Raw genomic sequence first — 12,285 nt, forward strand, 5'->3', positions numbered from 1 at the left:
CATATTTGCTAAAGCTAACGACGACGTAGAAATATGCATGAAAACACACCCAAAAACCTCCCACGTGTTTTAGTTATATTGTAAAACTTACAAACTAAAATCCTCTCGAGCCAAAACACTACAGACGAATAGCAGACAAAACGGGACTTCTAAACGTGTTAGCATATATGCTAAAGCTAACGACGACGTGAAAATATGCATGAAAACACGCCCAAAAACCTCCCACGTGGGACCGTTTAGTCAGTATGATTTTGTTTTAGTTATATTGTAAAACTTACCAACTAAAATCTTAGAAACGGGACTTCTAAACGTGTTAGCATGTTTGCTAAAGCGAACGAGGACGTAGAAATATGCATGAAAACACGCCCAAAAAACTTACCACGTGGGACGGTTTAGTCAGTATGAATTAATTTTAGTTATATTGTAAAACTTACCAACTAAAATCTTCGAAACGGAACTTCTAACGTGTTAGCATATTTGCTAAAGCTAATGACGATGTAAAAATATGCATTAAAACACGCCCAAAAACTTCCAACATGGGACAGTTTAGTCAGTGTGAATTTGTTTTAGTTATATTGTAAAACATAAAACACTACGGACGAATAGCAGACGAAACGGGACGTCTTAACGCGTTAGCATGTTTGCTAAAGCTAACGACGACGTAGAAATATGCATGAAAACACACCCAAAAACCTCCCACGTGTTTTAGTTATATTGTAAAACTTACAAACTAAAATCCTCTCGAGCAAAAACACTACGGACGAATAGCAGACAAAACGGGACTTCTAAACGCGTTAGCACATTTGCTAAAGCTAACGACGACGTAGAAATATGCATGAAAACACGCCCAAAAAACTTACCACGTGAGACGGTTTAGTCCGTATGAATTTGTTTTAGTTATATTGTAAAACATAAAACACTACGGACGAATAGCAGACGGAACAGGACGTCTAAATGTATTAGCATATTTGCTAAAGCTAACGACGACGTGGAAATATGCATGAAAACACGCCCAAAAACCTCCCACATGGGACTGTTTAGTCAGTATGATTTTGTTTTAGTTATATTGTAAAACATAAAACACTACGGTCGAATAGCAGACGAAACGGGACGTCTTAAGGCGTTAGCATATTTGCTAAAGCTAACGACGACGTAGAAAAAATGCATGAAAACACACCCAAAAACCTCCCACGTGTTTTAGTTATATTGTAAAACTTACAAACTAAAATCCTCTCGAGCCAAAACACTACGGACGAATAGCAGACAAAACGGGACTTCTAAACGTGTTAGCATATATGCTAAAGCTAATGACGATGTAAAAATATGTATGAAAACACGCCCAAAAACTTTCAACATGGGATGGTTTAGTCAGTGTGAATTCGTTTTAGTTATATTGTAAAACTTACCAACTAAAATCTTTGAAACGGGACTTCTAAACGTGTTAGCATGTTTGCTAAAGCTAACGAGGATGTAGAAATATGCATGAAAACACGCCCAAAAAACTTACCACGTGGGACGGTTTAGTCAGTATGAATTAGTTTTAGTTATATTGTAAAACTTACCAACTAAAATCTTTGAAACGGGACTTCTAAACCTGTTAGCATGTTTGCTAAAGCTAACGAGGACGTAGAAATATGCATGAAAACACGCCCAAAAAACTTACCACGCGGGACGGTTTAGTCAGTATAAATTAATTTTAGTTATATTGTAAAACTTACCAACTAAAATCTTTGAAACGGGACTTCTAAACGTGTTAGCATGTTTGCTAAAGCTAACGAGGACGTAGAAATATGCATGAAAACACGCCCAAAAAACTTACCACGTGGGACAGTTTAGTCAGTATGATTTTGTTTTAGTTATATTGTAAAACTTACCAACTAAAATCTTCGAAACGGGACTTCTAACGTGTTAGCATATTTGCTAAAGCTAACGACGACGTAGAAATATGCATGAAAACACGCCCAAAAACCTCCCACATGGGACGGTTTAGTCAGTGTGAATTTGTTTTAGTTATATTGTAAAACTTACCAAATAAAATCCTCGAAACGGGACGTCTAAACGTTTTAGCATATTTGCTAAAGCTAACGACGACGTAGAAATATGCATGAAAACACGCCCAAAAACCTCCCACGTGTTTTAGTTATATTGTAAAACTTACAAACTAAATTCCTCTCGAGCCAAAACACTACAGACGAATAGCAGACAAAACGGGACTTCTAAACGTGTTAGCATATTTGCTAAAGCTAACGACGACGTGAAAATATGCATGAAAACACGCCCAAAAACCTCCCACGTGGGACCGTTTAGTCAGTATGATTTTGTTTTAGTTATATTGTAAAACTTACCAACTAAAATCTTTGAAACGGGACTTCTAAACGTGTTAGCATGTTTGCTAAAGCTAACGAGGACGTAGAAATATGCATGAAAACACGCCCAAAAACCTCCCACATGGGACCGTTTAGTCAGTATGATTTTGTTTTAGTTATATTGTAAAACTTACCAACTAAAATCTTTGAAACGGGACTTCTAAACGTTTTAGCATATTTGCTAAAGCTAACAACGACGTAGAAATATACATGAAAACACGCCCAAAAAATTCCCACGTGGGACGCTTTAGTCAGTATGAATTTGTTTTAGTTATATTGTAAAACTTACAAACTAAAATCCTCGAAACGGGACGTCTAAACGTTTTAGCATATTTGCTAAAGCTAACGACGACGTAGAAATATGCATGAAAACACACCCAAAAACCTCCCACGTGTTTTAGTTATATTGTAAAACTTACAAACTAAAATCCTCTCGAGCCAAAACACTATAGACGAATAGCAGACAAAACGGGACTTCTAAACGTGTTAGCATATATGCTAAAGCTAATGACAATGTAAAAATATGTATGAAAACACGCCCAAAAACCTCCCACGTGGGACGGTTTAGTCAGTATGAATTTGTTTTAGTTATATTATAAAACATAAAACACTACAGACGAATAGCAGACAAAACGGGACTTCTAAACGTGTTAGCATATTTGCTAAAGCTAACGACTACATAGAACAATGCATGAAAACACACCCAAAAACCTCCCACGTGTTTTAGTTATATCGTAAAACTTACAAACTAAAATCCTCTCGAGCAAAAACACTACGGACGAAAAGCAGACGGAACGGGGACTTCTACTTCCGGTTCAAGGCCCAAAACAGGAAATACATTTTCATCCCGCAGCACTTGCAGTGAGCGAACAACAACAGACTTTCTTTCAACGTCTCTATCGGTGTTATATGAAAACTGTTATGGCCGTTTAGCAAAGAAAATCCATCAATTAGCCAGACCCTTTTTATAAGCCGCAGGGTTCGAAGCGCGGGGGAAAAAAGTCCGGAAAATACAGTAAATATGTCCGTTTATTTTACGTGATACAAACTTTTATCTAATCTGTGGAGGAATGTAGTCAACTATAAAACTGGCACCCAGTGATGTTGAAAAAAAAAAAATATTGATTTTGAATCAAGTATAGATTCTGAATCGAATCGTTACTTGCAAGAATCGAATCCTATTGAATGGTGTGGAGAGTCACAGCTTCATCAATATTGATAGAACTATTGGTGTCGATTATTGTACTACAATGTTATGTATAATATATATATATTTGCAGTAATAGATCCATTAATTAGCCGCGCTGGTTTACAAGCCGCAGGGTTCCAAGCGTGGGAATAGAGTCCAGTGCATATGTTAGTTATATGGCAGGTGAATAAAAAAATGGTTCAGTAAGTAAGTGTCAATTGTTGCATTTTTAGTTGGGCACAAAGGAAGGATACCTACTGAAACAAGGGGCCATCGTGAAGGTATGGACTGTCCCTCATCCTCGCCTTACATGCTGTCAAGTCTTGGGAGTGACTTGTTTTTTTTTTTTTTCATTTCTGTGATCGCCATAATAAAAGCCTTTTCTCACACATTAGGAAAGTATTCACAGCATTGTTCCAATCATCTTTGTCCTCAAAATTCCACACACAATACCCCGATAATGACGATGTGAATTTTTAATTTAAATTAAGAGCACCTCTCAAGCTCCGTCAGGTTGGTGTTGGTGTTCATCCAGGATGTCTCTGTACGTCGTCGCATTCATCTTTCCCTCTATCCTGTTAATGTTGGTGAAAAGCATCCCCACAGCATGACGCTGCCACCACCGTGCTCCACTGCAGGGATGGTATCGGCCTGGTTTCCACCAAACATTCGCGCCAAATACTTCAATCTTTGTCTGGTCAGACCAGAGGATTCGGTTTTTGTCGTGGTCTGAGAGTCTTTCAGCTGCATTTTGGCGAACTTTTTGTTTTGTTTACTAAGAAAGAGCTGGAGAGGTGCTGCAAAGAGGTTAAAAGATAGGTGTGCCAAGTTTGTGGCATCGTGTTCAAAAAGATTTGAGGCCGTAATTGCTGCCAAAGGTGCATCAACTAAGTACCGAGCAAAGGCTGTGAATACTTATGTACATGTTTTTTTTTTTTTTTATTAATTTGCAAGATTTTTTAAACAAACTAATTCACATTGCTACTATGGGGTATTGTGTGTAGAATTTTGAGGACAACAATTAATTTATTCTATTCTACAGTAATGGAAACACCTAAAATGCTAAATGTTTTAATCAAACTAATTCATATTGCTAGTATCAAATCAAATCAAATCAACTTTATTTATAGAGCACATCTAAAATTTACCACAGGGGTAGCCAAAGTGCTGTACAATGAGCAGGTTAAAAGATAAAACGAGTACCGAGCAAACACAACACAACACAAACAGAACACGATAAAAAATAAAATAGAATAAATAAAAACATAAAAACAGGATCACAGCAGGTGTATTATGGGGCGCCATTGCAGGATGGATATCACTCAGTGTTAAAAGCCATGGAATAAAAGTATGTTTTTAAGAGAGATTTAAAAACAGGAAGAGAGGAGGCTTGTCTAACACTCAGGGGTAGGTCGTTCCAGAGCTTGGGAGCAGCAACGGCGAAAGCTCTGTCACCTCTAAGCTTCAGCCTTGTGTCAGGGACCGTCAACAGCAGCTGATCGGCTGATCTTAAGGATCGGGTGGGGCAGTAAGGCTGAAGGAGGTCGGAGAGATAGGTTGGCGCGAGGTTGTTTAGACATTTAAAAACAAATAAAAGGAGTTTAAAATGTATATTCGGTAACGCACAGGGAGCCAGTGAAGGGACGCTAAAATAGGGGTGATGTGCTCACGTCTGCGGGTCTGTGTTAGCAGACGAGCAGCAGAGTTCTGCACGAGCTGCAGGCGGGCGAGGGAGGCCTGGCTAATGCCAACATACAGGGCATTACAATAATCAAGACGAGTCGAGATAAAAGCGTGGATTAATTTCTCAAGATCATGTCTTGATAGAAGCGGTTTCACTTTCGCTATTTGGCGTAATTGATAAAAGCTTTTTTGAACGACGCTGCTGATTTGTTTTTCGAATTTAAAATCTGAGTCAAACTTTACCCCCAGGTTTGTGACAGAGTCGCTGAGATACGGGGTCAGAGTGCCGAGGTCAACGTTGGGGGAGGGAGAGCGACTTGGACCGAACAACATAACTTCTGTTTTGTCTTCATTTAGGCTCAGGAAGTTAGCTGAAAGCCAGACTTTGATGTCGTGCAGGCAGTCAATAAGACGTTGAACCGTGTTATTTTGTGCCATGGGAAAATAAATCTGGCAATCATCGGCATAAAAATGAAATGCAATACTGTACTTCCTAAAAATAGAACCAAGGGGGAGAAGGTAAAGCGCAAATAAAATTGGGGCAAGGATTGAGCCCTGGGGGACCCCATGTGGTAAAGGAGCTGTGGACGACATAAAACTGTCTACTTTTACACAAAAACTCCTGTCGGTTAGGTACGACCGGAACCAGTTGAGGGCGGCGCCCTTAATGCCCACACAGTTCTCAAGACGAGTGATTAAGGTGGCGTGGAACGCAGCAGACAGATCTAAAAGCACCAGGACAACATATTTACCAGAATCAGTGGACAGGAGGATATCGTTAAAAACTTTTAGAAGCGCTGACTCTGTGCTGTGGAGGGCTTTAAAACCGGACTGGAACAGCTCAGTGATACCATTATCCTCTAAGAAGGGCAACAACTGACTGTAGACAACCTTCTCTAATATTTTGGAAATGTATGGAAGATTAGAGATAGGTCTGAAGTTAGAGAGGAGAGAGGGGTCGAGGCTGGGTTTTTTAAGTAGAGGTCGTACCACTGCATGTTTAAACTCTACTGGAACTATTCCAGAAGAGAGGCTACTATTGATAATGTTAAGGACACTTGATCCAATAGTAGCAAGTACCTCCTTTAACAGGCGAGGTAATGTAAATAATTCAATGTATATAATATGGGGTATTTTGTGCAGAATTTTGAGGACAAAAGTGTATTTATTCTATTCTCCAGTAATGGAAACACCTAATTTGCAAAAAAAATTAAACAAAGTAATTCACATTGTTATTATGGGGTATTGTGTGTAGAATTTTGAGGACAAAATCGAATGTATTCTATTCTATTCTACAGTAATGGAAACACATAATTAGCTTTTTTTTTTTCTTCAACAAACTAATTCACATTGCTATTACGGGGTATTGTGTGCAGAATTTTGAGAAAAAAAGTGAATTTATTCTATTCTACAGTAATGGAAACACGTATTTTTCTAAATGTTCTAAACAACCTAATTCACATTGCTATTATGGGGTATTGTGTGTAGAATTTTGAGGACAACAATTAATTTATTCTATTCTACAGTAATGGAAACACCTAAAATGCTAAATGTTTTAATCAAACTAATTCATATTGCTATTATGGGGTATTTTGTGCAGAATTTTGAGGACAAAATCAAATATTCTATTCTACAGTAACGGAAACACCAATTGTTCATAATGTTTTAAACAAACTAATTCATATTGCTATTATGGGGTATTTTGTGCAGAATTTTGAGGACAAAAGTGTATTTATTCTATTCTCCAGAAATGGAAACACCTAATTTGCAAAAAAAATTAAACAAACTAATTCACATTGCTATTATGGGGTATTGTGTATAGAATTTTGAGGACAAAATCAAATATTCTATTCTACAGTAATGGAAACACCTCATTTGCATTTCTTTTTTCAATCTGATTTTTTTTTGTGTGTGTGTGATTTTGTCAAATTTTTTTCAATTTCAATTTTTTCAATTTTTTTCAATTTTTCCAATTTCAATTTTTTTCAATTTGCATTTTTTTTTAAAAAAAACAACAACTAATTCACATTGCTATTATGGGGTATTGTGTGTAGAATTTTGAGGACAAAATCAAATATTCTATTCTACAGTAATGGAAACACCTAATTTGCATTTCTTTTTTCAATCTGATTTTTTTTTGTGTGTGTGTGATTTTGTCAAATTTTTTTCAATTTCAATTTTTTTCAATTTTTCCAATTTCAATTTTTTTCAATTTGCATTTTTTTAAAAAAACAACAACAACTAATTCACATTGCTATTATGGGGTATTGTGTGTAGAATTTTGAGGACAAAATCAAATATTCTATTCTACAGTAATGGAAACACATAATTTGCATTTCTTTTTTCAATCTGATTTTTTTTTGTGTGTGTGTGATTTTGTCAAATTTTTTTCAATTTCAATTTTTTTCAATTTTTCCAATTTCAATTTTTTTCAATTTGCTTTTTTTTTTTTTAAAAACAACAACTAATTCACATTGCTATTATGGGGTATTGTGTGTAGAATTTTGAGGACAAAATCAAATATTCTATTCTACAGTAATGGAAACACATAATTTGCTATTAAAAAATAAAAAACAAACTAATTCACATTGCTATTATGGGGTATTGTGTGTAGAATTTTGAGGACAAAATCAAATATTCTATTCTACAGTAATGGAAACACATAATTTGCTATTAAAAAATAAAAAACAAACTAATTCACATTGCTATTATGGGGTATTGTGTGTAGAATTTTGAGGACAACAATTAATTTATTCTATTCTACAGTAATGGAAACACCTAAAATGCTAAATGTTTTAAACAAACTAATTCACATTGCTATTATGGGGTATTGTGTGCAGAATTTTGAGGACAAAATCAAATATTCTATTCTACAGTAACGGAAACACCAATTGTTCATAATGTTTTAAACAAACTAATTCATATTGCTATTATGGGGTATTTTGTGCAGAATTTTGAGGACAAAAGTGTATTTATTCTATTCTCCAGTAATGGAAACACCTAATTTGCAAAAAAAATTAAACAAACTAATTCACATTGCTATTATGGGGTATTGTGTATAGAATTTTGAGGACAAAATCAAATATTCTATTCTACAGTAATGGAAACACCTCATTTGCATTTCTTTTTTCAATCTGATTTTTTTTTTTGTGTGTGTGTGATTTTGTCAAATTTTTTTCAATTTCAATTTTTTTCAATTTTTCCAATTTCAATTTTTTTCAATTTGCATTTTTAAAAAAAACAACAACAACTAATTCACATTGCTATTATGGGGTATTGTGTGTAGAATTTTGAGGACAAAATCAAATATTCTATTCTACAGTAATGGAAACACATAATTTGCATTTAAAAAACAAAAACAAAACTAATTCACATTGCTACTATGGGGTATTGTGTGTAGAATTTTGAGGACAAAATCGAATACTCAATTCTAAAGTAATGGAAACACATAATTTGCATTAAAAAAACAACAAAAAAACAAACTAATTCACATTGCTACTATGGGGTATTGTGTGTAGAATTTTGAGGACAAAATCGAATACTCAATTCTAAAGTAATGGAAACACATAATTTGCATTAAAAAAACAACAAAAAAACAAAACTAATTCACATTGCTATTATGGGGTATTGTGTGTAGAATTTTGAGGACAAAATCAAATATTCTATTCTACAGTAATGGAAACACATAATTCGCAGACATTTTTTTTAAACAAACTAATTCTCATTGCTTTTATGGGGTATTGTGTGTAGAATTTTGAGGACAAAAATGAATTTATTCTATTCTACAGTAATGGAAACACATAATTTGCTATTAAAAAATAAAAAACAAACTAATTCACATTGCTATTATGGGGTATTGTGTGTAGAATTTTGAGGACAAAATCAAATATTCTATTCTACAGTAATGGAAACACATAATTTGCTATTAAAAAATAAAAAACAAACTAATTCACATTGTTATTATGGGGTATTGTGTGTAGAATTTTGAGGACAAAAACGAACATGTTCTATTCTACTGAAATGGATTGACTGATTGATTGAAACTTGTATTAGTAGATTGCACAGTACAGTACATATTCCCTACAATTGACCACTAAATGGTAACACCCCAATAAGTTTTTACACTTGTTTAAGTCGGGGTCCACTTAAATGGATTCATGATACAGATATATACTATCATCACACAAGATCATCATCAGGGTGTATACATTGAATTATTTACATTATTTACAATTCGGGGGGGGGGGGTTAGGGTTAGGTTTGGTTGTTATCATCAGTCATCAACAATTGCATCATCAGAGAAATGGACATTGGAACAGTGTAGAACTGACTTGGTAGGATATGGACAGCAAGTAGTGGACATAGAGAGAGAGAGAAAATATCTGCATTTGATTGTTTACATTTGATTTGTTAGTTTAGGGTTGAAGTTGCCTGAAGGTGTGCTTTTAGTGTGGTTTTGAAGGAGGATAGAGATGCCCTTTCTTTTACACCTGTTGGGAGTGCATTCCATATTGATGTGGCATAGAAGGAGAATGAGTTAAGACCTTTGTCAGATGGGAATCTGGGTTTGACGTGGTTAGTGGAGCTCCCCCTGGTGTTGTGGTTATGGCGGTCATTTACGTTAAGGAAGTAGTTTGACATGTACTTCGGTATCAGGGAGGTGTGGCGGATTTTATAGACCAGGCTCAGTGCAAGTTGTTTGACTCTGTCCTCCACCCTGAGACAGCCCACTTTGGAGAAGTGGGTAGGAGTGAGGTGTGATCTGGGGTGGAGGTCTAGAAGTAATCTGACTAACTCGTTCTGGGATGTTTGGGTAATCAAAAAAGGGTTGAACGAGAGTTCCCGCCAGAACCCTCATGGTGCTTTTGTTGACCAGAGAGGAGATTCTGTAGTTCGTTGGTTGACCTTTTTGATGACCTTGGTTGCCATTTTATCACAGGAAAGATTAGCCTCGAGAATGGAACCTAGGTAGGTGACCTCATCCTTCCTGGTGATAACAATGTCACCCACTTTTATAGTGAAGTCATTGATTTTCTTAAGGTTGATTTGGGACCCAAATAGAATGGATTCCGTTTTACTCAAGTGTATGGATAGCTTGTTGTCAGCGAGCCAGGTGCAAGTTCTACAGAGTTCAGCACTGAGGATTTTCTCCACCTGTGATTTGTCCTTGCCGGATACCAGCAGGGCCGAGTCATCCGCAAACAAGAACAATTCACAGTCGCGTGCTGATGACAAGTCGTTTATGTATACTAGGAACAGTAATTGCTAAATATTTTAAACAAACTGATTCACATTGCTATTATGGGGTACTGCGTGTAGAATTTTGAGGACAAAATCGAATTTATTCTATTACACAGTAAAGGAAACACCTAATTTGCAAACATTTTTAGTCAAACTAATTAAAATTGCTATTATGGGGTATTGTGTGTAGAATTTTGAGGACAAAAACGAATATTCTATTCTACAGTAATGGAAACACATAATTTGCGAAATTGTTTTAAAGAAACTAATTCACATTGCCATTGTGGGGTATTGTGTGTAGAATTTTGAGGACAAAAGTGAATGTATTCCAGTCTCCAGTAATGGAAAGAGTTCATTGAAGTCACTCCCAGAACATTTGGCTCCAAAGCAGAATAATTGCAAGGATGTAAAAGTTGTTGGTTTTGCAGAACTGGAAGCAAAGATGGTTCACACTCAGCAGACATGAGCTGAAATACTTTAAAGACCAAACGGTGAGTCCAAGTCCTTCAACCTGATCCAACTTGAGTCGGGTGTGCTGGACCGTCTACAGTCTCTGTGTTGCAGTCCCAGGACCCCATTCGGACCCTGGACCTGAAGGCGTGCTCTGCAGTCCAGTTTGATTATTCCCGGGAGAGAGTCAACTGTTTCTGGTAAACCTTTTTTCATTTCCTTCATATTTGCTAATCAGCCATAATAAAACATCACTTACAGTACAATGTCTGCTCTCACTGAGCGTTGGTACGTTATATTCCTGCAGAGATGAGTCCAACTTCTCAGTTTATGTCCTCATCATTTTACTATTTTGATCTGGGATCAACTTTCACAGGCTCTGAGGCGATAGAGCGGCTCAGCAGCTGATGATGTCACATGAGCTCGCTACCTCTTAAAGTTAGCGCTCATAAGAACAATATCGCCAATATTCAGGTCACGACATCGCAAATGAAGTATTGTCGGCGCTTTTTTTGATGTATTTTATGGTCAGAATATTATAAGCAGACTTTTATTGACGTTTATTTATTAGTTGGAGTGCATTAAAACCTCTAAAGGCTTAGTGGCCACATGCGTGGACAGCACCTTTTAGCGCTTATTTCCAAAATGGTGTACACTACTGAATTGGGGTCTTATGGCCACTTACGTGGACATTTATACTGCCATCTGGTGGTGTCAGAAGAGTATAACATACAATGGAATTTGGGGGGAAAGAGTGTAAAAATAAGAATTAGCATGTCACTAAACATGAAGTACACATTTGTGTACTTAAGGACTAAGGACATATGATTCTTAGTTTTTATTCTAATTAGGGTCCAATAAGCCCAAAGAGCAAAGAGAAAAAAAAAAAAACTACACGCTAATCAATGCTAAGCTAAACAAAACACCCACCTGACGTTTTCCCAGGTGACCAAGGAAATGATGTAATCTCTAAAAACTGCATTAGGAAGGGCATTCATACGCGACGGTTTACCTGACACATGAAACGTGACGAATTTTGGGGGGGGGGGGGGGGGGGGGTTGCAATACCCACTTTAGCTGCCAGATGGCAGTAGAGTGTTGAATATCTTAAATTGTGTTTTGTGGCAATGCCAGTTTGGACTATATAGAGTGGTCCTTTCCACAGGCCACACCCCCTTTCCTGTCGTGGCGCCACATGAAGCCCCGCCCTCCTCTTAACGAGTTAACTCATGCAATAAATCAAAGACGTTGCGAGCGTCTGGCCCCTGTCAAAATTGCTGATTGTTGCAAATTTTGCCGCCATCAATCAGTGCGCCAGGTCAATGACCCCGCAGTTTACGTTGAGCACAGCACGGC

At 36.7% G+C, this 12,285-nt stretch overlaps 1 protein-coding gene across 1 annotated transcript in view; it reads left to right on the plus strand.

Moving 5' to 3' along the window:
• The window catches only part of dapp1 (dual adaptor of phosphotyrosine and 3-phosphoinositides), a 36,260-nt gene that overhangs the window by 14,680 nt on the left and 9,295 nt on the right, over positions 1–12,285 (plus strand). Inside the window, exons 5-7 of the mRNA XM_061986891.1 lie at positions 3,789–3,836; positions 10,908–10,970; positions 11,044–11,129. Coding sequence (XP_061842875.1) covers positions 3,789–3,836; positions 10,908–10,970; positions 11,044–11,129 — 197 coding nt within the window. The remainder of the gene's footprint in view (positions 1–3,788; positions 3,837–10,907; positions 10,971–11,043; positions 11,130–12,285) is intronic.

This window comes from Nerophis lumbriciformis, linkage group LG26 (assembly GCF_033978685.3).
Source record: "Nerophis lumbriciformis linkage group LG26, RoL_Nlum_v2.1, whole genome shotgun sequence".
Lineage (NCBI taxonomy): Eukaryota > Metazoa > Chordata > Actinopteri > Syngnathiformes > Syngnathidae > Nerophis > Nerophis lumbriciformis.